Source organism: Bos taurus, chromosome 5, assembly GCF_002263795.3.
Source record: "Bos taurus isolate L1 Dominette 01449 registration number 42190680 breed Hereford chromosome 5, ARS-UCD2.0, whole genome shotgun sequence".
In the NCBI taxonomy this organism is placed as follows: domain Eukaryota; kingdom Metazoa; phylum Chordata; class Mammalia; order Artiodactyla; family Bovidae; genus Bos; species Bos taurus.
The window spans coordinates 100,031,106-100,054,661 of NC_037332.1; the positions used below are offsets into that span (position 1 = coordinate 100,031,106).

The 23,556-nt window shown below is 36.8% G+C and overlaps 2 protein-coding genes across 2 annotated transcripts in view; one reads left to right on the top strand and one right to left on the bottom strand.

Annotated features, from left to right (window-relative positions):
- Positions 1–10,578, top strand: LOC100847268 (C-type lectin domain family 2 member A). Its single transcript, XM_024992911.2, has 5 exons — positions 1–139; positions 3,636–3,722; positions 5,783–5,958; positions 8,417–8,520; positions 10,409–10,578. The coding sequence occupies exons 1-5, from the start codon at positions 1–3 to the stop codon at positions 10,521–10,523; spliced, it is 621 nt and encodes a 206-aa protein (XP_024848679.1). The 3' UTR covers positions 10,524–10,578.
- KLRF2 (killer cell lectin like receptor F2) overlaps positions 10,494–23,556 on the bottom strand; it is an 18,501-nt gene continuing 5,438 nt past the window's right edge. The window contains exons 3-6 of the mRNA XM_003586125.6: positions 23,319–23,366; positions 18,688–18,836; positions 17,724–17,839; positions 10,494–13,298 (exon numbers count right to left, since the gene is read on the bottom strand). Of these exons, the coding sequence (XP_003586173.3) occupies positions 13,181–13,298; positions 17,724–17,839; positions 18,688–18,836; positions 23,319–23,366 (431 nt within the window). The 3' untranslated portion in view covers positions 10,494–13,180. The remainder of the gene's footprint in view (positions 13,299–17,723; positions 17,840–18,687; positions 18,837–23,318; positions 23,367–23,556) is intronic.

Sequence of the window (23,556 nt, forward strand, 5' to 3'; positions counted from 1 at the left end):
ATGACTTCGTCCTACACCAGCATTTACCTGCCAGAAGAAGCTCCCAGTGTGGAAGCCGTTTGCTTCCACCAGTGTCCATGTCTCCACGATGAGATGCAGGCCCTCCCAGCCTCTACAGGAGATGCTCCAAGAGAAGCAGGTGGGTCTGGCTCAAGCTCCTATCAAATTTCTGCTTTTGCCCTGGGTCCTGAAGTGTGTGAGATTCTGTGTGTGCCTGCCGGGGTCTAGCCCTGGCTGATTCAGGGTATTCGAAGGGGAGACAGCTTCCGCAAGGATCAGGATACAATAGCTTCAATTATACATTAATTAGAGATGTAAAGAGTAATAGAATGTGGATAGCTCAGTAGGAAAATTCAGTGGAGAAAAGAGGCTGAGTAGCTTGATTTACGTGGGAGACCAATAAAACTTCAAGACAAGAAGCTTGCACCACTTACGTAGGCTGCAGGCGTCCTTCCATTCTCCCGAAGGAGAGGAGAAGGAGAGGAAACACTGAGGCCTCCCCGGTCGGATCTTAGAAGCCCAGGCATAATTAGTAAGCATGGCGGGTTCCACGCTCCAGATGGAGACTCAGCCAGAGTTTGAGAGAGAGAGAGAGAGACATGGGGAGACCAGTATTTCGAGGAACTGATCCCAATTCTTTATTTTCCAGAGTCTGTTTTTATACACTGAGATGTTATACAAAAGTCACCTGGGGACAGCAGTCCTGACTTTTATTAAAGTCAAGTGCTTCATACAAATGTATACAGAGGTCTTAGAGGTGTTACATCATCTTCTGGCCAGGGGGGCCTGCTGACAATTTTTGACCCTCTCCTTGTGACAGTGGTCAGTCAACCAGAACACTTTTTTCTCCAAGGGTGATTATTCTTAAAACAGACGCCACCCAAATAAAGTTACATTCCTACAGGGTGAGGGTGTAGTGGGTTTTGGTTAAGGAAAGAATTTACTTAGCCTAAGGTCTAATGTGATTTATATCAAAGATTAATACTTATTTCTTCTATATATTCATTAATGTGTGTAAGGGCAGGGGATGTGGAGTCTTAGCAACAAACATTGGCTCAACAAATGAAAAACCCTTCACCAATACAATTTCTAATCAGCCCACTATACTTATACTAATGGTTTTCTAAGGAACCTGTTTTTAGAAGATTTAAAGCATCTCGTGCCTCTCACGGTTGGGAGGCTGTGAGCAATCACATGTGGCCGGACAAGCCTGTAAGGTAGGCTAGAGAACCTTCAGAGGAGTTTGTAAGTTGAAACACTCCTGCCACGCCCAGGAATTATTATTAACTGGAGCTCTAAGTTAACTCCTTCTCCGAAAGAGGTGATGGGGGACAGCCCCCCGTAAAGTCAGAGGTGTAGGGTAGAGCACAAAGTAGTAAAGTAAGCAGGCTCTGGTTATGGGGGTAGATGCTCGAGAATTTCCAGGGGAACTCCTGAGGCTCGATCCCGCCTTTGCGTATGTCGAGCCTCCTTCCTCATGACCTTTGCCATGGGCGGAGTGCCTCATGCCGGCCCCCAACATGTGCCCTTTAAGAGTGACGGTTCTATTTCCCCAGTCCTATGAGACTCCTAAAATTAAACCCCGCTGAACTTCAGAGCCAAATGCCCTGTGTGCCCATCCTTCAGGTGCGGAATCCCTAGGCTGAGGGATCTGAGGAGCCTAAGGAACTCTCACATCTGTGGGAGAACCTCTACAATATAATTACTCTCCAGTTTGTGAATCACCCGCATGGGGCATACGGGACTTGACTAAACTGTGAGTTCACCCCTCTTACCCATCTCTTTATGGCTCTTTATTTATATCCTTAGTTATAGAAGATATTTTCTGGTAGGTTTCAGTCTTTTTCATTGATGGTTGTTCAGCAGGTAGCTGTGATTTTGATGTGCCTGTGAGTTGAGGTGACCCCAGGGTGTTCCTACTCCGACATCTTCACCCATCTCTCTTTTATATGTTAAGTTTATGCAGCATTTTTATGATGTTCAGTAATGAAATGTTATAGATTTACGATTAAGAACAAGAAAAGGTGCTCACTCTTGTACCCTTCAACCTAGTAGAGTTCTAGCTGTTGTCAGTGATACAAGAAAATTAAAGGAAATAAAAGTTGATTCTGTTGGTGTTTCTTTTTATGTAATCATACTGTCTGAAATCATTGCAGATACATCTCTTCCATTAGAATCCTTTACCCTTTTTATTGTGATAATGAAACTGAAGGAAACCGGAACATGTCACCTCAAAATTTGCCTTTTGATATAAAAATGACTTTGAGTTGAAGGCATGTAGAAACCAATAAACAGCAGGGAAAATTCATTGTGCCTGCCTTTGTTTCTGCCCAAAGACAGGATACAAATTCTCTCAATTACTCTATTAATTTCTCCCTAAATATTTGCCTTCTCACAGTTGGCCACTCTTAAAAGTCAAAAACTGCTTTTTCTGTCCTCTCATTTTTTCTAGAAATGTATTGTCCTTTGTGGAAGATGCTCCATTAGTTGGGGTTCTAAGCTATTGCTTTTAATTATTCTTCATTTAGGTTTTTCCCAAGTGGTGTGCACCACAGTCATTAATAAATTGTTTTTCTCTTATTAATCTGTCTTTTTGTTTAAAAAAAAAAAAGCCAGCTGAAAACCCAAGATGTGTATAGTTAAAGTTTTGCCTCCCCTACAAAACCTAAAAACTTCACTTTCAACCACTAAGTCTGTGATACAACTCTGAATAGAGACAGAGTGTATGACATCTTTTTTATTTTTTTCTTCAAATTTTTCTTTTTCTGGTATTAAATGTGTGTGTGCCTGTGTGTACACAATCTTCCCAGATTGTTTTTATATCTGCTAATGGTATGACAGAGGATGAAATGGTTGGATGGAGTCACCGACTCAATGGACATGAGTTTGAGAAAGCTCTGGGAGTTGGTGATGGGCAAGGAAGCCTGATGTGTTGCAGTCCATGGGGTCACAAAGAGTCAGACATGATTGAATGACTGAACTGAATAATGTGTCAGACATGGCGATCTTAGTCATTAATAGAATTATTACTGTTTGTTCCTAATGTCCTAACATTTCCACAAGTGCTAAATTCCTTCTCCTTTGTAATTTATTCTGCTCAGTACAAATTGCTGTTTTTAGCTTAACATGCTTTTGCTCAAAGAAATTAAACTTCTGCCCTCTGTTGCTTACCAAATTAAAAAAAAAAAAATTTATCTTACATTTCAATTCTTCTGTCATACATACTTATGACTTTCTTTTCTTCCCTATCTTTGTTTTGGTTGATTCATATTTCCTTTGTAGCCATTTGTCTGATTATAGCCCTTTTGTTGATTATGATGCTTTCTTGATTCTAATCTTTCATTCACACTATTTCCACCTTAGGGATAACCTTGTTTTTCTTTCTTCCTTCCATCAAATCTAAGTACTCTCCTCACTCCCCACTGCCAATCTGAGCAGTTACAGCAGTCACTGGGGCTTATCTTCCTTGTATTAGTACTTTGTAAGGCCAGTATATCCTTTATTAATTTAAAATGTAGATGCTTTTAGTGAGAGTTTCTTGATTGATTATTATGGCAGAGGAATAAATGAATAATCAGTTCCCAGTCAGAATTTCTCTGGAAATTTTACAATAATTTTTTTTTTTCATTTTACAGTTTGCAAGTTGAAAAAAGCCTGGTGTAAGGAAAATAAATTTCTTATACTTGCCCTGATTTTTATAGCTGTCCTTGTAGTAGTAACAGGTGGGTGACTTGTGAATTTTCTTTGGTTCTTTATGCAGCAGGCTATGCATTTATACCTCATGCTTAGTCCCAAATCTCTCAACTCTGCAGTAATAAAAGGACTGTAGAGACAACCTCAGGTTCCTACTAGCTTGGCAGCTTTTGCCACCTTCCTTGGGGCTTTCCGTAAAGAATATGCCTACAATGCAGGAGACGCAGGTTTGGTCCCTGGGTCGGGAAGATCCTCTGGAGGAGGACATGGCTGCCCACTGCAGCATTCTTGCTGGGAAAATCCCATGAACAGAGAAAGCTGACTATGTACGGTTCTTTGGGGTCACAAAGAATCAGACATGACTGAGGCGACTGAGCACACATATACCACCTTCCTTGCCTCTCTTAAAAATACTCTGAGAACTTAGTCATCTTCTTGACTTCGTAAGAGTTCTTGATCTTTGAATAAAATAATCATAAATTCTCAGATAACCCTCAGACAGCAACAGCAATTACTGTTTAATTGAGAGTATTTTGTGTGAACTAATAAATAATAATTTATTAATTTATTAATTAATAATTTAATAATGTTAAATATACTATATTTATTATTATATTTTTTATATTTAATCTACACAAGACTATGAAATAGTTACGAAATCCATTCACACCCAAAGAAATAGCAATCAGAGTGAGTTAGTCGCTTTTTACAAATAATAAATTCCAGGGCCAACCAGAATTGAGATTCTTTTCTGCTGGCTAAATTCCAGTTCTCTAATTTCTGATATTTTAACTACCATACAACACTGTCTCCATAATTGCATTATTTCTTTAATTTCTTTTGGATCAAGAGTGAGTTATATTACTAATAGTTGCTCTATGAAAATATTTGCTTATTTCTATTATGTTAAAAGAAAAAAGGAAAATATGGAACTAGGGATTTACTTCAAGATTTTCTCTGTTGGAGTAAATTTTCAAAGATGAAGAAGTTTACATTTTTTTCTGGATATCATGGGTCTATGTTGTGAAAAATACCCAAAGGTAGATTTTAATTTATGACTTGTAGCCTAATAGTCTCCAGAACTTGATTTTCCATCTGCAAGTTTTGCTGAATTTAGCTCTGAAATTAAATTAACCGTTAACATTCTTGAGTCTCATTTTCTTTCTTTCTTTTTGTCATTCACAAAAGTTCTGATATTATTCCTGCTTATAACTTCTTCTGTCATTATAAAGTTCTGAGAGCACAATACTAATTATATTTAAACATCTGTAAATTAAATATTTAGAAGGAAGAGTTTCTCTAAGACATATTTACATTCATTTATTCACTAAAAAGGTAAAATTGAAACGATGTATTTTATTACCTGTTTGTGGTAGTCTGGATCCAGTTCTGAGTATTACAGAAGAGAAAAAGTCAGGAGTTAGGAGTTGGCTCTACATTTAAATGTTTACTTGACACTGTACCCATTAATTAGCTTTAAACATTTGGAGGGCCAGGACTTTATCTAACCTAATTACTCAGCACCTCACTAAAATCCAGAAACAGTAAATTCTCAAAACAACGTACAGAGAAATAAAGTCATCATTATTCCAGCTTCTTTGGCACTAAATATTGGTTACATAGAACCAATATTTGATTAATTCAGATTTCAATGATTCATTGTCCTTTATGATGAATTTCACTTCCTTAGCTCATATGTCCTCTCCTGTCTTTAACCTTTACATTTCTTTGAGGTAAAAATGAGCCTTTATTTCTTACATTGGTCCTTGACACTATTTATATTTATGTCTCTTCCTTGGTTGCTAAATCTGCAGCATAAGTTTTGGTAGGATGTCAATATAGACCATGAGAGATGTGCAGTTCCACTTCTCAAAATAGAAGCCAGGAAAATAAAATAAAGTCTAGACTTCTCAACCACTAAATGGTCTTCGTTATGGACAACAGAGGAATTGAATTCATCCATCATTCCATGAGTGAAGCTAGTTTTCAGGTTTCAAACCATGGTAGTGAAAAATAAAATTGATTCACCAGAATGAGTACAAACACTTTGTAATTGTTTTTATTCATTTCTTTTTTTTTTTTTTTTCAGTATTATGTTTGATATCTTCAGAAAGTGCCAAAGCTATGGAATGTTCAGAGGAGTGGATTGGTGTAAGAAGGAAGTGCTTCTATTTTTCGGATGATACCAGAAATTGGACAGCCAGTAAAAGATTTTGCAATTCACAGGGATCAGAACTTGCTCAGATTGATACACCAGAGGATATGGTAAGAAAAGGGAAAAGTTTTCAATTATTTCAAAGCTAAATTTTGTACAAAGGGGAAAAAAAAATGATAAAAGCTAATACTTCATGATTATGTCAGAGAGGGGAAAAAATTCCTCTACCCTTCTATGTTCTTCTGGCTGATCTAAGAATTCAACTGACATGAGACAGATTAACAGGAGAAAACCAAATTAATTATGTACATATGAGGGCTTTATAAGAAATGACTCTCATGGACAAGTTATGCAATTGAGGCTTATATGTCATCTGAGAGAAGAAGAAAGGAGTAAGGGTTTGGAACATCAAAGTGAAAGAAAGCAATTCACATGAGATGGAAATACAAATTATTTATTTTTAATTAGCTTTTATTGTAGTATAATTGCTTTATAATGTTGTGTTAGTTTCTACAGTACAGCAAATTGAATAGGCTATATGTATACATATATCCCCGTTTTAAAAAAATTTTCTTCCCATTTAGGTCACCACAGAGCACTGATTCTGAGGTTCACATAAGCTATCTATTATATACATATTATCAAAAGTGTGTATATGTCAATCCCAATTTTCCAATTCATTCCTCCTCTCCTCTTCCCACCTTGGTATCCATATGTTTGATCTCTATGTTGAAAGGCAAATGTTTGGTGGAGCGGTTTGTTTATTTATGAAGAAAAACTATAGGTTTGTGGTTCAGTAGCAAGGAATCAGTAGGAGAGACTGTGGAATATATTTTATTAGAAGAAATCATATTCTCCCAGAAATTAGATTTCTGATTATAGGAGACAATGTGCAATGGAAATTACATTGTCTCTTCTAGTTTTACTGAGATATAATTGTATAAGTTTAAGGTACAGAGCATAATGATTTGATTTACATACACCCATCATGAAATGATTATCACAATAAATTTAGTGAACATCCATCATCTCCTGTAGATATAAAATTAAAGAAATAGAAAATAGTTTTTTTCTTGTGTTGAGAACTCTGAGCATCTCTCTCTCAACAAATTCTACACATAACATACAATATGTTAATTATATGTATCATGTTGTACATGACATTCCTAGCACTTATTTGTATCTGGAAGTTTTTACCTTTTGACCACCTTCATCCATTCCCCCCTCCTCCCACCCCACCTCTAGTAACCACAAATCCCATCTCTTTTTCTATGAGTTTTTTCATTTGTTTGTTTTTGAAGTTTAATTGACCTGTAACATATGTTAGTTCCTGTTACACACAATAGTGATTTGATATTTCAATACTTTTCAAAATGACCACCAGGATAATTCTAGTTATGATATGTCACCATATGATATATATCCCCAGATGCTATCAAGCATTTATAGATTATATTCCCCACTTTGTACATTTCATACCCATGACTCATTATTTTGCAACTGGAAGTTCAAAGCTCTTTCAACTATTTCTTTTCTCTCCCCACCCATCTCTCCACTGACAACCACCTATTTGTTTTGTGTATCTGAGACTCTGTTTCTGTCTTCTTGTGTTTGATCATTTGTTTTGTTGTTTAGATTCCACATATAAGTGAAATCATACAGCAATGACATTATTATTCTGGTATCTGTTGTTATTCAGTCACTAAGTCATGTCTGACTTTTTGCAACTCCATGGACTATAGTACACCAGACTCCTCTGTCCTCCACTATCTCCCAGAGTTTGCTCGAATTCATGTCCACTGAGTGGATGATGCTATCTCACCACCTCATCCTCTGGCGCCCCCTTTTCTTTTGCCTTCAAACTTGCCCAGCATCAGAGTCTTTTCCAATGAGTTATGTCTTTTCATCAAGTGGCCAAAGTATTGGAGCTTCAGCTTCAGCAGCAGTAGCCACTGGTATCTATTCAAAGTAGTTTCTGAGTTTTCCTATTTTAACAGTACTTATACTTTCCTTTAAACACCCTCACCTCTCTATAATTTGGGAGAGAAGATCTGTGCACAGAATAAGACATGTGTTAGTCTTCTGCCACCCTTAAGAAACATGATATGCCTGTTCTTATAGAAATACTCAGCTCCTGAATTTGTCAGCCAGACATAACATCCTGTCAGTTTAGAGTCTCTGTCCTTTACTCTGTGAGAAACATACTGGTGTTTTATGCAGTAGAACTTGTAGGAAAGGAAGTCAAATATGATTTTTTCATCAGTTTCTCATTTGAGAGAGAGAACTTATCCTTAATGGTAATTCAAGACATAGTAGCTCAAAGAGCTTTGATGACTTGTTAGAAGTCACTCTACTACTTAGATATATTTAAGAAGTAAAAGAGCAAAGTGAAAATTATTCTCATAAAGCTAACCTGAACATCACCATCTGTGTTGTTTGTTGCTATGGAAGCATTAGGGCACACAAATTAGGATGTAAATCATAAAATGGGATGTTCCAGTGAGAAGTATGTTAGCTATAATGCTATAAAATATCGAGTAATGGATAATTCTCTGATTTGTGTGAAAGAAATTTTTGAAGAAGCATGCAGGAACTTCTATGTACTGGATTGGATTAAGCAGAAAACTAGGAGAGTCTTGGAAATGGACAAATGGCACTACATTCAATGCTGGGTGAGTTTCAAATTTACTAGGAAAGGTTCTATTCTGGTGCTGTATAAAAACTTTAAATCAGTTTGAGTTGCATTATTGTAAATAAGTCTCCCTGTTTTCTATGTGTAATTGTCTTTCTCAGTTTCTACCCTGTGACATGTGTCTTCTTAGATTGAAACATACCCTAGACCAACCCACCTTCCTTCTAATTTTGTTATATGGCATGCAGTGAAATTTTCCATTTTTATTTTTGTTCCTTGTTTCATTTCATTTTTATTGTCAAGCTCTTGCTAATAAACCCTCCTATTGCTAACTGAAATTCAACTCTTCTGCAAATTCAAAGTCAAAGCACATGTATTGTACTTTTAAAATTTTTGTAAGATCTCTTTTTTTTTTCTTTAAAGTGTTAGAGACCATATGGAAATAACCATATTTCCAAGTTAAAAGTCTTTAACTCTCCAAGATTTCTTGGAGGAATATCAGCAACCTCAGATATGTGGATGATACCACTTTAATGGCAGAAAGCAAAGAAGAACTAAAGAACCTCTTGTTGAGGGTGAAGGAGGAGAGTGAAAAAGCTGGCTTAAAACTCAGTATTAGAAAAAACTAAGATCATGGCATCTGGTCCCATCACTCCATGGAAAATAGAGGGGGAAAAGGTGGGAGCAGTGACAGATTTCTTCTTCTCGGGCTCTAAAATCACAGTGGATGGTGACTGCAGCCATGAAATTAGAAGAAGATTGCCTCTTGGCAGGAAAACTATGACGAATTTAGACAGTATGTTAAAAAGAGAAGACATCACTTTGCTGACAAAGACCTGTGTAGTAAAGGCTATGATCTTTCCAGTGGACATGTATGGATGTGAGAACTGGACCTTAAAGAAGGCAGAACACAGAAGAATTGATGCTTTCAAATTGTGGTGCTGGAGAAAACTCTTGGGAGTCCCTTGGACAACAAGGACATCAAACCAGTCAGTCTTAAAAGAAATCAACCATGAATACTCATTGGAAAGCCTGATGCTGAAGCTGAAGCTCCAGTAGTTTGGCCACCTGATATGAACAGCCAACTCACTGTAAATAAATTTTATCAATTTGCTTAGTTGATAATCAATCTTTTTCTTTTTATGCAATGAGTATAATCTTTCATCTTTCCATAGTTCTAAATTGGTTTCCATTTTTATATCTAGCAATTAATAATATTAAGGCAGGAAGACATGGATAAAAAGTCAGGAAACAACATTCCCTCAAGAAATAGTTATATAAATAAATAATATTGCTTTTGTTGTTGTTCAGTTGCCAAGTCATGTCTGACTCTTCTTGACTCCATAGACTGCAGCATGCCAGGCTTCTCCGTCCCTCACCATCTCCTGGAGTTTGCCTAAGTTCATGTCCATTGAATTGGTGATGCAAATTGATAAAAATTATTATAATTAGTCTCCTTGGTTTCCATATCAGTATATTTCAAAAGTGCCAAATGAATATAAATCTTGTTTCTTACTTTCAAAACTGAACATTGGCTAAAAATATACCAGGTAATATGCTAGGGAACTGCTTTTAAAAAATTCCATATATCACTTGATTTAGAAACACTTTCTCTCTCTCGAAAGAAATAAATATAGTTAGATAAAGTTAGATAAATGGAGATAGATATAAGCTTTTATTTATGTCTATTATTTCTCTTTGTCTATTTGTATCTCTGTCTTTCTACCTATTGCCCTAAATAAGTTGACAGATTATGCTAATAATAATAGTAATATTAAATACCTACATTGCTTTAAAAAAACAGATATTTGGGGAGTAGAGTATTGTGATAGGTGAGTAAAGCTTAGCGTTTTGTATAAAATGCTTCAAATTGCTCTTTGATTATAGCTGAAAATGGTCCCAAACTGATTTTTATTGTTTCTTTTCAGGTTTGAAATCAGTGGGAATGGACCCTTTGCTTTTTTGAATTCTGATGGAGTCCACAGTTCCAGGGGATTTGTTGATATCAAGTGGATTTGCAGCAAACCAATATCTAAAACATAGAATAAATTGAGAAATCAATAAAGAATTTTGTAAGTTTTTTTTTTTTTTAATCGAAGTGTAGTTGGTTTACAAATGTTAGTTTCTGGCATACAATAAAATTTTTCAAGAATTAAAGGAACTTAAAGTTATTGAATGAATGAATGATTATATATAGAATCTTATTAATTCAAGGCACATAATTGCCCATCATGAGCACAAGTCAGGAAACTTCTGTTAAATAGGACCAAACAAAGTTACAGTATACAATTAGATGACATTTACTGTATTAGTAGTTATGATAAATTTAAAGGGATTTATATTGATAGGTCAGCCAAGACCTACTGCTTAAAAGTTAGAGAAATATATGTGCTTAATATGTGTAAATATTACAAACCACTAACCATAGCAACTTTGGTTTAAATAAATGTTACAAGAGAGTCATCTATGAACAAACATGTACTTAAATAATATCTTACAAATAAGGGAAAGGAAGGACCCTAACTCTATAACACAGATACATTATCAGAGTTCTATATTAAAATTACAAAGCTTAGATTACAGAAGATAAACTAGAAAAATAACATTAAAAGTTAATAGAGAATAGATTATTGAAAAATATTTCCCTTTTCCAAGTAAGAACAAGGAAATATGATAGGATGCAACCCTAGATGTGTCATAAAATTCAAACTCTGTAGGGTGTGGGGAAAATTATATTAAGCCCTTCTTTGTTACATTTGTTTGAGTTAACTTCCTGCCTAGGTAACTGTAACCTCTCAGTACAAGAAGGAAGGAGAGTGTAGGAGAATACATAGACACTTAGGATGGAGAAGCTGGAGAAAAAGAAAGAGTCTAGGTTACAGGATAAACATACAGAAACACACAGACTACTCTTTCTTCCATATCTTTTTTTTTTTTTAAACTTTACATAATTGTATTACCTTTGCCAAATCAAAATGAATCCGCCAATGGAGGCTCACTCCTAAATTAGTTTCAGATGAAACTTTCTGATAAATGAAAAGGAGATTCTTGTGAGTCCCACCCATAAATGTTGTTCCTGGCACTATATGTGAATGCAAATACTTGGAAAATATCAGCATGTAAGCAAGCACAGGCATATTGTATCTATTCATCATTTGTCACCAAGAAAACTTGAAAATATGAAATTTAGCCAAAATTACATTTTGGCACAGATTAAGTTCAAATTTTGCTTGATTTATAATGTGTTTTATTTTTTGCTGTTGGTTCATGATTACAAATTAATTTTAACTGCTTAATGGTTTAAAGTAATTCACTCCTTGTTTTCCTTTAAGTCATACCTATCAGGGTGAATCAATTCCTGATGGCTCAGCATGAACTACAGAGAACTTTCTGATGATGTTATGTCATACCTCCTCACCTACTTAGGGCACACAAACTGTTGAATTTACTTTGAAATATGAGTGCATTTTGGATAAATGAAAGAAAAAATAAGGTACTTTGTATAAAATTTCAGTTAGAAAACTAAGGGAGTGAGACAATTCTCAATATAACAATGTTTAAATCCAAATTTGATTAAAGGGAAATGAATTGTAAAATCACATTAAATACAAGATTGTATATTACTTCAGAAAGCCACTCATAATTACAATGGCTGAGTACTTTATTACCAGTTGAAAGTTTGATTTCTTTTTGATAAAAACTGAAAGTAATTAAGGACAAAGCCCACCATGAAGAAAAAAAAATGTTGTATAACCACATCTATGCACTGGTCTATTATTTCATCAAATGCACAGGAAGAGTTAGAACCTAAGAAATAGAGAATAAGCAGGATTAGAAAATTAAATTTCATATTTTTTAGACACTGCAGCAACAGGGATAAATAAGAATGTCAAAGACTGAAGTCAGAAATCAACATTCTTCCCCAACCAAAACATGTTTTGTTTTGTGTTAGGAAATTGTCAAACATATTTAAAAGTAGAGAAAATAATACGGTAAGTCGCATATACTCATTATTCAGTTTTAAGTTATTAACTCATTGTCAATCTTGTAACCAGTCAGTCTTAAAGGAAATCAACCCTGAATACTCATTGGAAGAACTAATGCTGAAGCTGAAGCTCCAATACTTTGGTTACCTGATGTGAACAGCTGACTCATTGAAAAAGACCCTGATTCCAGGAAAGATTGAAGGCAAAAGGAGAAGAGTGTGTCAGAGGATGTGATGGCTGGATGGCATCACTGATGCAATGGACATGAACTTGGGGAAACTCCAGGAGATAGTGAGGGACAGGGAGGCCTGGCATGCTGCTGTCCACGGGGTCAAGAAGAGTCAGACACGACTGGGTGACTGAACAACAACAACAACAATCTTGTATCATTTATAAATTAAGCAAATTCTAGACATAATATCGTGAATGTTTTCCTATCTGTCCGTACAACATAACCACAATACAATTACCACATTTAAAAGTAATTTATAATAATCTCTAATAGCATTATAAAAAAAAATAGGGAATTATGTTTTCTAGTTTAAAAATAAGTTATTCCATTTTCTAATTTTGGAGTGTTGTATCTGTACAGAATACATGAAAATTTTTTGTTTGTATTAAAAAATAAGTTTGTATTCCAAAAAAAGATAGGCACTGTTAACATCCATATATTTCTCTTCCAATTATTTAAATGCACAGGTTTGCTTTTGTTGTTCAGACAGCATCTCTCTGGCAAATGCCATTAAATTTGGAGTCACAGTCTTCGGAATACACCTGATTTCTTGTTATGACAGCACAGCTCATGTTATCAATGGGTCCAATCACCGAGAAACTAGAAGACACAAGGCAGACTTTAGAGCATTTATCTTAAAATAATGGTTATACTTCTTAAAGTTTCCCCCAGCCAAGTTGTGCAGGTAATTTTTTTTTTCCAGCAGTCAAAATGTTGCAGAGATTTTAGAAAAGACTCTTCTTTTGTTGCCAGGGACAACAACAAAAGATTTAGAACAACAACAGATTTGTTATAATAAATCTGTTATATTGTTATAACAACAACAACAACAAAAGATTTTAGAATAGACTCTTCCTTTGTTGCCAGTGAGGCACTCTTGATTTGCTTATCCTACACCCTCTCCCTTCTGGGATGGCTCTTATTTGAGTATCAATACTATGGGAGTGCAAGTCTGAAGACTAGGCGCATTCCTGACTGTTCCTGCCCTCTTAACCCTCGAATTACATGCATCAGCAAGTCCTGGGCATCCCATCTCAAAATTAGTCCTGACATCCATTTACTTCTCTCCCAAGCTACCATTACCTCTCTTTCTCCCTGGTCATAGCCTTGTGATTGAAAGTCCATTTCCATGTCACTTTCCATCTACTCATTTTTCACATAGCATCATAAATAATGTCCTTTCGAGACAGCTAAATGCTAAAATGAAAGTTTTTGATAAAGGTTATGTGGTGACAGATATTCTACATACCAGTGGGAGTTTCAGGAGTTTTGAAGTTGGAAACTAGGGATATTTTCAAGTTAAAACTGTTTAAATAACTGCTAATTCTTCAGTGGTATGATAGGGTTAGGAATAGGTGTGAATAGAATAATTTTTGAGAGAGCTATTTCCTTAACTATTTTTTCTAGTCATTGATTGCATGTTTGTTAGTCACTCAGTCATGTCCAACTCTTTGCAACCCCATGGACTGTAGCCTGCCAGGCTCCTCTGTCAATGGTATTCTCCAGGCAAGAATACTAGAATGGGTTGCTATTCCCTTCTCCAGAGGATCTTTCTGACTCAGGGATTTATCTGGCATCTCCTGCAACTCCTGCATTGGCAAGTGGATTCTTTACCACTGAGACATCTGAGAAGCCCCATCTGCATACCATTTTTCCTTAAATAATTAAATGAAAGCTTTTAAAATGAAATATGTTACTCAGTTATCTACTCTCCTTCTACAATAAATTTCTCTTTTGGCTACAGGATTAAAAGAGAGAGAGAGAGAGAGATGCTGCCGTAACAATATTCTGCTTTCCAAATAAAAGAATAAAAAAAGAGCCTAGTTATTTCTAACTAAATTTTGTCAAGTTTGCAATCAAAGCAGGTCCAAAGAATGAATACTACTTCATATTTTAGTTTAATGTTTGTGAAAGACAAGAATGAGTGGCGAATAGCAATCAGATCAGATCAGTGGCTCAGTCGTGTCCGACTATTTGCGACCCATGAATCACAGCACGCCAGGCCTCCCGTCCATCACCAACTCCCGGAGTTCACTCAGACTCACGTCCATGGAGTCAGTGATGCCATCCAGCCATCTCATCCTCTATCGTCCCCTTCTCCTCTTGCCCTCAATCCCTCCCAGCATCAGAGTCTTTTCCAATGAGTCAACTCTGCATGAGGTGGCCAAAGTACCGGAGTTTTAGCTTTAGCATCATTCCTTCCAAAGAAATCCCTGGGCTGATCTCCTTTAGAATGAACTGGTTGGATCTCCTTGCAGTCCAAGGGACTCTCAAGAGTCTTCTCCAACACCACAGTTCAAAAGCATCAATTCTTCGGCACTCAGCCTTCTTCACAGTCCAACTCTCACATCCATACATGACCACAGGAAAAACCATAGCCTTGACTAGACGAACCTTTGTTGGCAAAGTAATGTCTCTGCTTTTGAATATGCTATCTAGGTTGGTCATAACTTTCCTTCCGAGGGGTAAGAGTCTTTTAATTTCATGGCTGCAGTCACCATCTGCAGTGATTTGGGAGCCCCAAAAAATAAAGTCTGACACTGTTTCCACTGTTTCCCCATCTATTTGCCATGAAGTGATGGGACCAGATGCCATGATCCTCGTTTTCTGAATGTTGAGCTTTAAGCCAACTTTTTCACTCTCCACTTTCACCTTCATCAAGAGGCTTTTGAGTTCCTCTTCACTTTCTGCCATAAGGGTGGTGTCATCTGCATATCTGAGGTGATTGATATTTCTCCTGGCAATCTTGATTCTAGCTTGTGTTTCTTCCAGTCCAGTGTTTCTCATGATGTACTCTGCATATAAGGCAAATAATCAAGGTGACAATATACAGCCTTGACATACTCCTTTTCCTATTTGGAACCAGTCTGTTGTTCCATGTCCAGTTCTAACTGTTGCTTGCTGCCCTGCATACAGATTTCTCAAGAGGCAGGTCAGGTGGTCTGGTATTCCATCTCTTTCAGAATTTTCCACAGTTTATTGTGATCCACATAGTCAAAGGCTTTGGCATAGTCGATAAAGCAGAAATAGATGTTTTTCTGGAACTCTCTTGCTTTTTCCATGATCCAGTGGATGTTGGCAATTTGATCTCTGGTTCCTCTGCCTTTTCAAAAACCAGCTTGCACATCAGGAAGTTCACGGTTCACATATTGCTGGAGCCTGGCTTGGAGAATTTTGAGCATTACTTTACTAGTGTGTGAGATGAGTACAATTGTGCAGTAGTTTGAGCATTCTTTGGCATTGCCTTTCTTTGGGATTGGAATGAAAACGGACCTTTTCCAGTCCTGTGGCCACTGCTGAGTTTTCCAAATTTGCTGGCATATTTGAGTGAAGCACTTTCACAGCATCATCTTTCAGGATTTGGAATAGCTCAACTGGAATTCTATCACCTCCACTAGCTTTGTTCATAGCGATGCTTTCTAAGGCCCACTTGACTTCACATTCCAGGATGTCTGGCTCTAGGTCAGTGATCACACCATCGTGATTATCTGGGTCGTGAAGATCTTTTTTGTACAGTTCTTCTGTGTATTCTTGCCATCTCTTCTTAATTTCTTCTGCTTCTGCTAGGTCCATTTCTGTCCTTTATCGAGCCCATCTTTGCATGAAATGTTCCTTTGGTATCTCTGATTTTCTTGAATAGACCTCTAGTCTTTCCCATTCTGTTGTTTTCCTCTATTTCTTTGCACTGATCGCTGAAGAAGGCTTTCTTATCTCTTCTTGCTATTCTTTGGAACTCTGCATTCAGATGTTTATATCTTTCCTTTTCTCCTTTGCTTTTTGCTTGTCTTCTTTTCACAGCTATTTGTAAGGCCTCCCCAGACAGCCATTTGGCTTTTTTGCATTTCTTTTCCATGGGGATGGTCTTGATCCCTGTCTCCTGTACAGTGTCACGAACCTCATTCCATAGCTCGTCAGGCACTCTATCTATCAGATCTAGGCCTTTAAATCTATTTCTCACTTCCACTGTATAATCATAAGAGATTTGATTTAGGTCATACCTGAATGGTCTAGTGGTTTTCCCTACTTTCTTCAATTTAAGTCTGAATTCGGCAATATCTAGGACTAAATAAACAGATTGAAATGAACTGACATTTCATGGTCTTTGTCCCAAACTTGCCAAATCTCAGGTGCTCTAGCATGTTAGAATGTTAAGAAAATCAAAGCACAGAGAATATGCAAACATCTGTGACACCTAAGAATCCTAAAGCCTCTTACATAACGTAACGTATTACGTTATAGTGTTCACACAAGAATATTGTGAGAAAAGCTTCATTTTCTTTTCATACATACAAAAAATATATTTTTTTCCTACATGCAAAAAAAATTATTCAATGAGATTGAAATAATTTTCTAAGGGCAAGATTGCAAATTCTCACTTTCTGATATCAGCTCAAGAGATGTTTGTATATATTTCAGGTGTTTTTCATTTATAAGTAAAATTTACCTTTGCATTTTGTATATGGAAAATATTTGCTTGGTAATATTTTAAAGGAGATTTAAATCAGTTTAACAATTTAAAAGTAACTATCATTTTTTGCAATTAATAATTTACATGTTCCATAATGAATACCTTCTATTCCCTTTGCATGCTCAGTCACTCAGTCATCTCTGAATCCTTGCAGTCCCACAGACTAGCCCACCAAGCTCCTCTGTCCATCAGATTTTACCAGCAAGAATACTGGAGCAGACTGCCACCTCCTCCTCAAGGGAGTCTTCCCAACCCAGGGATCAAACCTGTGTCTCCTGCATTGGCAAGCTGATTCTTTACCACTGAGCACCTGGAGACCCCCTCTATTCTCTTCAGTAAATGTTAAAAGGAGAAGGAGAGGAAGGAAAGAAAAGAGAGTAAAGGAAGAAAGAAAAAAGAAAGAAAGTAAAAAAAAAAAGGAAAGAAAATGTTTTTCAAAAGAAATGATAAAAGAAAGAAGAAAAAGACCAGAAAGCAAAGAAGCTTAAATACAAATACTTTTCTATAAATAAAACATCAATACCTCTACCATCTCTGCCCCGCAAATAAGTACTTACATTTCTTGTTCCACAAAAAGGTGTTCATTTATCCATACCCATTGTTTTCCTGGGGATGTAATACATAGTCCAAGCCAACTAGGTTGTCCAGATTTCAAACTCTTCTGTATGAACTTCTATAGGAAAAATAGTATATTCATTCGTTCAAAAAAAATGGGGATGTGAGGGCAATAGGGTTGTGACATCTGTCATCACATTGATCACCAGGGTTGATTCAGCTGATCTGGCTGGCTAGATGGGTGTCCCTTCCTCCCTTGCCACTCCGTGTGTGTCCCTCCAGAAGTTGCGAGTTCCATCAAAGAAGATGATCATCGCAATAGAGGAGGACTTGTCTGCTGTCAAGAGTATACAAGTAAATGTACTCCCCTGCTAGAACCTCCAAACAAGCTCTCAAAAATTTTTTTGATGCCTTTTATACAGTAAGGCACTGAGCCAGGCATTAATGAAATGATAAATAACCATTTCTTTCAGAATAATAGGGTTTTAAAAAATAAACAATAGTAATTGTAGGCCCCCCGGGGGGGCCAGAGGGAGCACAGAGACCAGGGTGCCCTTTACTCCTCCATGTCCTCCAAATTTGGCTCCAGCCTCTCCCACAACCCTTCCCAGTCACTCCAGCAGGGCCTTTGTCTGACCCCAGGCTGCTTGTTGACCAACACCCAGTGGCCAGTGAAGGTTTTACAAGGCTCAAAAGAGGACCAGCAGTGGGACAGCCAGGACACCAGGCATGTCATCCAACTACGTGGAGCAGCTGAAGGGCATGTCCCTGCTAGTTAGGGCCGGACAAAATGTGGTTCCCTGGAGAAGGAAGTGGCAAACCACTTTAGTATTCTTGCCTTGAGAACCTCATGAATGGTATGCTGGTTAAGGAATGTTCAAAAGCAATAACTATGAACCACCCACACTTAGAATTGTACCTAGTGATTCACCCTTGAACACTTAAAAACTGTTTTTGACTCCTCACCAGCTCTTTTGAATTTTGAATCACAGGTAAATGTGCCTGTAGCTTTAAACAATCACGTTGACTTTCATTCCAAGTTTTAGAAAAAGTTGAAAACCTGTAACATTTTCCTTGATTTAGTAGCCAGTCACTTGGGCACACATAATTATTTCCTGAAGGAAAATACAGGGGAAAGAAATCAGTTAAACTACAGTCATTAGAGAAAGTGTGAATAGTATCAAACATGATTGAGTGGAAAATAGATTTTTGCCAACTCACTTTTTGTAATTAAAAAGTACCTCATTAGCAGAAGGAGAATGAAATTAATTCAGAATCTGTATATTTCCTGGAAGGGAGGCATTGTTCGAGGCTATGGGTTGCAGAGAGCAAAGCTTATGAATTCTGACCTCATAATTAGGAGAGACAAATATATAATATTTTTAAGTGTTTATAACTAATCAAAAATTAAAAACCTGTTGTTTGATTCTTTCCCCTGTTTCTAATTTCTTTTCCTTGAGATTGTCCTTATAACCTGCACTTCCTTCCTGTGAGATTACTTTCATCATAGTTTCTTACCTTATTGTGTTGATTGCTTTTCAATCACACTGTTTCCGTAGTCTTGAATAGCCTTCCCTTCCTCTTCATCCTCTAAATTATGTGTATCTTTTAATGATCAACTGCATTTCTGAGGTACGAGATAGGTCCCTGAGCCAAACAGCTGCTGTTTGTTAAGTGTACTAAAATTGAAGTTTCCTTCTCACCCAGACCCTCCAAGGACAAAGCTAGTGGCAGAAGCTGAGCACTACTAAAGTAAAGAGATAAGATGACCACTTCTGAGGTCAAGGAAAACTCCCCTGTCTGCATGTATACAGGAAGACTCTTTGGGGGTCAAAATGGAGGGTGCACCATCCCATAATAAGTGTGGACGTGTACCCACAGGCCTCTGCTGTGCGATCCATCTCAGCAAAATGTTTTTGTGCACCCACGTTGGGGAGGGTCCAGGACTAGTCAAGTGTGGGAAAAGAACTGAGATAATTGGCCAAAGGTAAACAAAGACCCAGAAGAACTGTCCTATACCAGTGATGTAAATTGCCTCTTTACTGTGCTCTGCCTCATTAGCAAGGACGCCCACTCTCTTCCTCTATGGGTGCGTATCTCTGCCTTGATTGGGTCTTAAATAAACAAACTGCTTCTCTGGGTGCTTTCCCACTTTTTACACTGTTTCTAATAATAAACTTTGTGCATGTGTTTACAGTTTTTGCTTCCTTGAAACATTCTTGCTTTCAAATGAGGGAAAGAGCCAGGGCTGCTTTTCTTGGAGTTTGTAACCCCTGGTGGACTAGGGGCTAGGATTCCTGATTATCATCGAGGCTACCTAGGTTCAGTTTTTGAGGAGGGGAATAAGATCGCTCTTTAGGACTGCTCACTGCTATCTCTCAGCGATCATTTTTCACGTCAGGAACAAAGTTTTCAAACAGTCATAATTTCTGCCACCTCTAAGAATCAGAACACCCAGGTGCCACTTAACTAGGGATGAATTGTCCATGTCATTGTCACCTGTGAATGACTCCATAACTTTTATCTGATTGGAAGGTTCTTCAGGTAACTGACATACTCATCATTGAATCTCCTATCATACATCACTTTAATTATAGTGCCTGAAGGTTGATTGTTGAATGATTGAATTAAATATCCATAAGTTACAGCATGTCACACTTTTCATGGCTAATATTTTAGTCTGTCATCTATAAGCCTAAATTTTTAAAAAATTCATTTTAGGAAATTGAATTAAAGATATCTAGCTATGATGGGAAAACAAAGTTACATCAGCAGACATGACTTGAAGAAGACTATCATGGACTAATTTTCAATATATAAAACATCAAATATATCTTTAACTACTTTCTACTAGGGCAAGAGTTGACAATTCTGAATAATTTTAATCTTCCAAAATTATATGATGTATGGCAAAACCAATACAATATTGTAAAGTAATTAACCTCCAATTAAAATAAATAAATTTATATTTTAAAAAAATTTAAAAAAAAGCAAAAACGAAAACAACAACAACAAAAAAAGTATGTGATGACTCAGGGTAATTGGATTCTAATCTCAGCTATAGAAGTATATACATGCCTGTGTGTGAAGTCACTTCAGTCGTGTCTGAGTCTGTGCGACCCCATGGACTATATAGCCTGCCTGGTTCCTCTGTCCATGGGATTCTCCAGGCAAGAATACTGGAATGGGTTGCCATTCCCTTCTCCAGGGGACTTTCCTGACCCAGGGATTGAACTCACGTCTCTTATGTCTCCTGCATTGGCAGGCGGGTTCTTTACCACTGAGGCCACCTGGGAAGCCTGTACAAGTACATAGTCATGTGCTAAAATGACCTTAAATACACGTCTCAATTTATGATTGGAGAGATGCTATTTATTCACTAGTGAAAAGGAGTCATTTGGACAAACTAATTCTATTACATGGATTCTGATAGACTAGTCAGTAAAGTACAGGTCTAGAGCTGCAAAACACACTGAAAGTACTCCAAATGATCAATGTAATATGTTAAAACGACAAAAAAATGCAAAATGTGGACACTTATTGTCCAGAAGAGTTATAAGAGTTAATTCAGTTTCAAGTACCACGTTCTACAATAAGGAGAAATATCATGAGGATGAGGATGGAGAAAAATACTTATTGAGCAACACTTTGTATCAATTCCTATCTCAGATGGTTTGCATAATAATAACTAACACAAAATGTCATTACTGTGGGCCAAGCAGGTTTCTAAGCACTTAACATATATTTATTTTTAAAAACAACTTTATAAAATAGATACATTCAATGAAGCAATAGAGATAGACACAGTAAAATCCAGAACATGAGAAATTAGACACAACCATAATCCATTTTTTTAACATTAAATAAATGTCTAAGAAGGAAACAAAAGGAAGTAAGGAAAATGCACAGATTTAGAGACTCAAGAGACATTTTAGCTGATGTAACTGGTCTTTGCTCTGATTCTAACAAATAAAATGGAAACAAAAATCTAATGCTGATGGAATAGTAGATGATATTAGGAGGTTATTGTCAACTTGGTTTTAGGAATTGTGGTAGAATTCTAAAATGGGCCCAAGGAGACAGCAAATTGTGCAGTTGTTTGGAAAACAGTGGCAGTTCCTCCAAATATTCAAGCAAAGAATTGCTATGTAACTCAATAATTCTACTCCTAGGCATTACCATATATGAAATGAAAACACACCCACACTCACGTCAAGAAAGAAATGGTAACTATGTGATGTGATGGAGATAGAAATCATCTTGCAATATATGTATATTAAATCAGCCCATTGTACACTGTAAACAAACACAGGACTTATAGTGACATTGTGATTATGTTAAACCCTTAACTGTCAGAATCACATACTAAAATATTTAAATATTAAATGGCATGATAGCTGGTAATTGCTTTAATAAAACCTAGTATGAGAGTGTGATGGAGGCGGAGATATAGATGAGATAATCTTCATTACATATTAATAAGTGTTGATACCAAATGAAAGGCACATGGAGATTTATTATATAATCCTTTCCACTTTTAGTTATATTTTGCATAATACAAATCTGTTGTTTAGTGCTAAGTTGTGTCCAATTCATTTGTGACCCCTTGGACTGTAGCCCACCAGGCTCCTCTGTCCATGGGATTTCCCAGCCAAGAATACTGGAGTGGGTTGCCATTTCCTCCTCTAGGGGATCTTCCCCACCCAGGGATTGAACCCATGTCTCCAGCATTGGCAGGTGGTTTCTTACCACTGAACCACCAGGGAAACGTAATAGAAATACAAGAATATAATAAAACAAAACCTTATGAAGTAGATATTATTATGCTCAATTTACAGATGAGAAAGTGAGTCACACAGACATTATCACTTTCCCAAAGTCATACAGCAGATAAATATTAAAGCTGAAGTTTCAACCCAGTTACTTTGGTTCCATAACCCACGTTACTAATCACTGAATCATGCCATCCTGCCCAATGCTAATTGGTATGTTAGGGTTCTTCAGAGAAATAGAACTAACAGAATTTTGTGTCTGTGTGTGCATGTTTAAAGAGAGAGAAAGAAAGAATCAGAATGAAAGGAGAGAGATTTTAAGGACCTGGCTCATGTGATCATTAAGGCTAGCAAGTCTAAAATGTTCAGGCTAGCAGGTTGGAGACCCAGGGAAAAGTTGGTGTTGCAGCCCAAATCTGAAGGTATTCTAGAGTCTCAATTTCCTCTTCCCTTGAAAACGTCAGTGTTTGTCTCTTAGGGCTCTCAACTGATTGGGTGAAGCCCACCCACATTCTGGAAGGTGATTTGCTTTACTCAAAATCTATTGACTTACATATTAACATAACCTAAAAAGTACTTTCACAGCAACATTTAAACAAGTGTTTGATCAAATATCTGGGTATTGTGCACTACCTAATCAAGTCCACACATATAATTTGAACAGTTATAATTGGTTCAATCTACACTAAAAGTTCTATGATGTTAGTTACTACATTCTTCCTTTGCAAGTTTTCAAAACTAATGTTTAATTTTCCTAAATTCATGTGACCAGTTGATTGAAATCTTTGATTCAAACAGAACAGCACATTACAGACAGATGATTACCTGCGAGGCTGGTGATATTAGCTTTCTGAAGGAAATCCATTTCTCTATCTGCATTCAATGCAAAGGGGAAGATATAAAGAGAAACTTAAAATGGATAGAAGTCTAGGTATATGAAAATAAGTATGCTAGCACAAAATAAAAACATACAAATAAAAATTCAAAATCTCTCTTTTCTGCTATGCCTCTATTCCTCTCTGTCCTGAGAGTTAACTACTTTTTACCATATCTACTTTTACTG

Coding starts and splice junctions, on each gene's coding strand:
- LOC100847268 (XM_024992911.2), top strand. CDS start 1: ATGACTTCGTCCTACACCAGCATTTACCTGCCAGAAGAAGCTCCCAGT. Junction 3,723..5,782: donor TGTCCTTGTAGTAGTAACAG/GTGGGTGACTTG, acceptor TTTTTTTTTCAG/TATTATGTTTGATATCTTCA. Junction 8,521..10,408: donor GGCACTACATTCAATGCTGG/GTGAGTTTCAAA, acceptor GTTTCTTTTCAG/GTTTGAAATCAGTGGGAATG.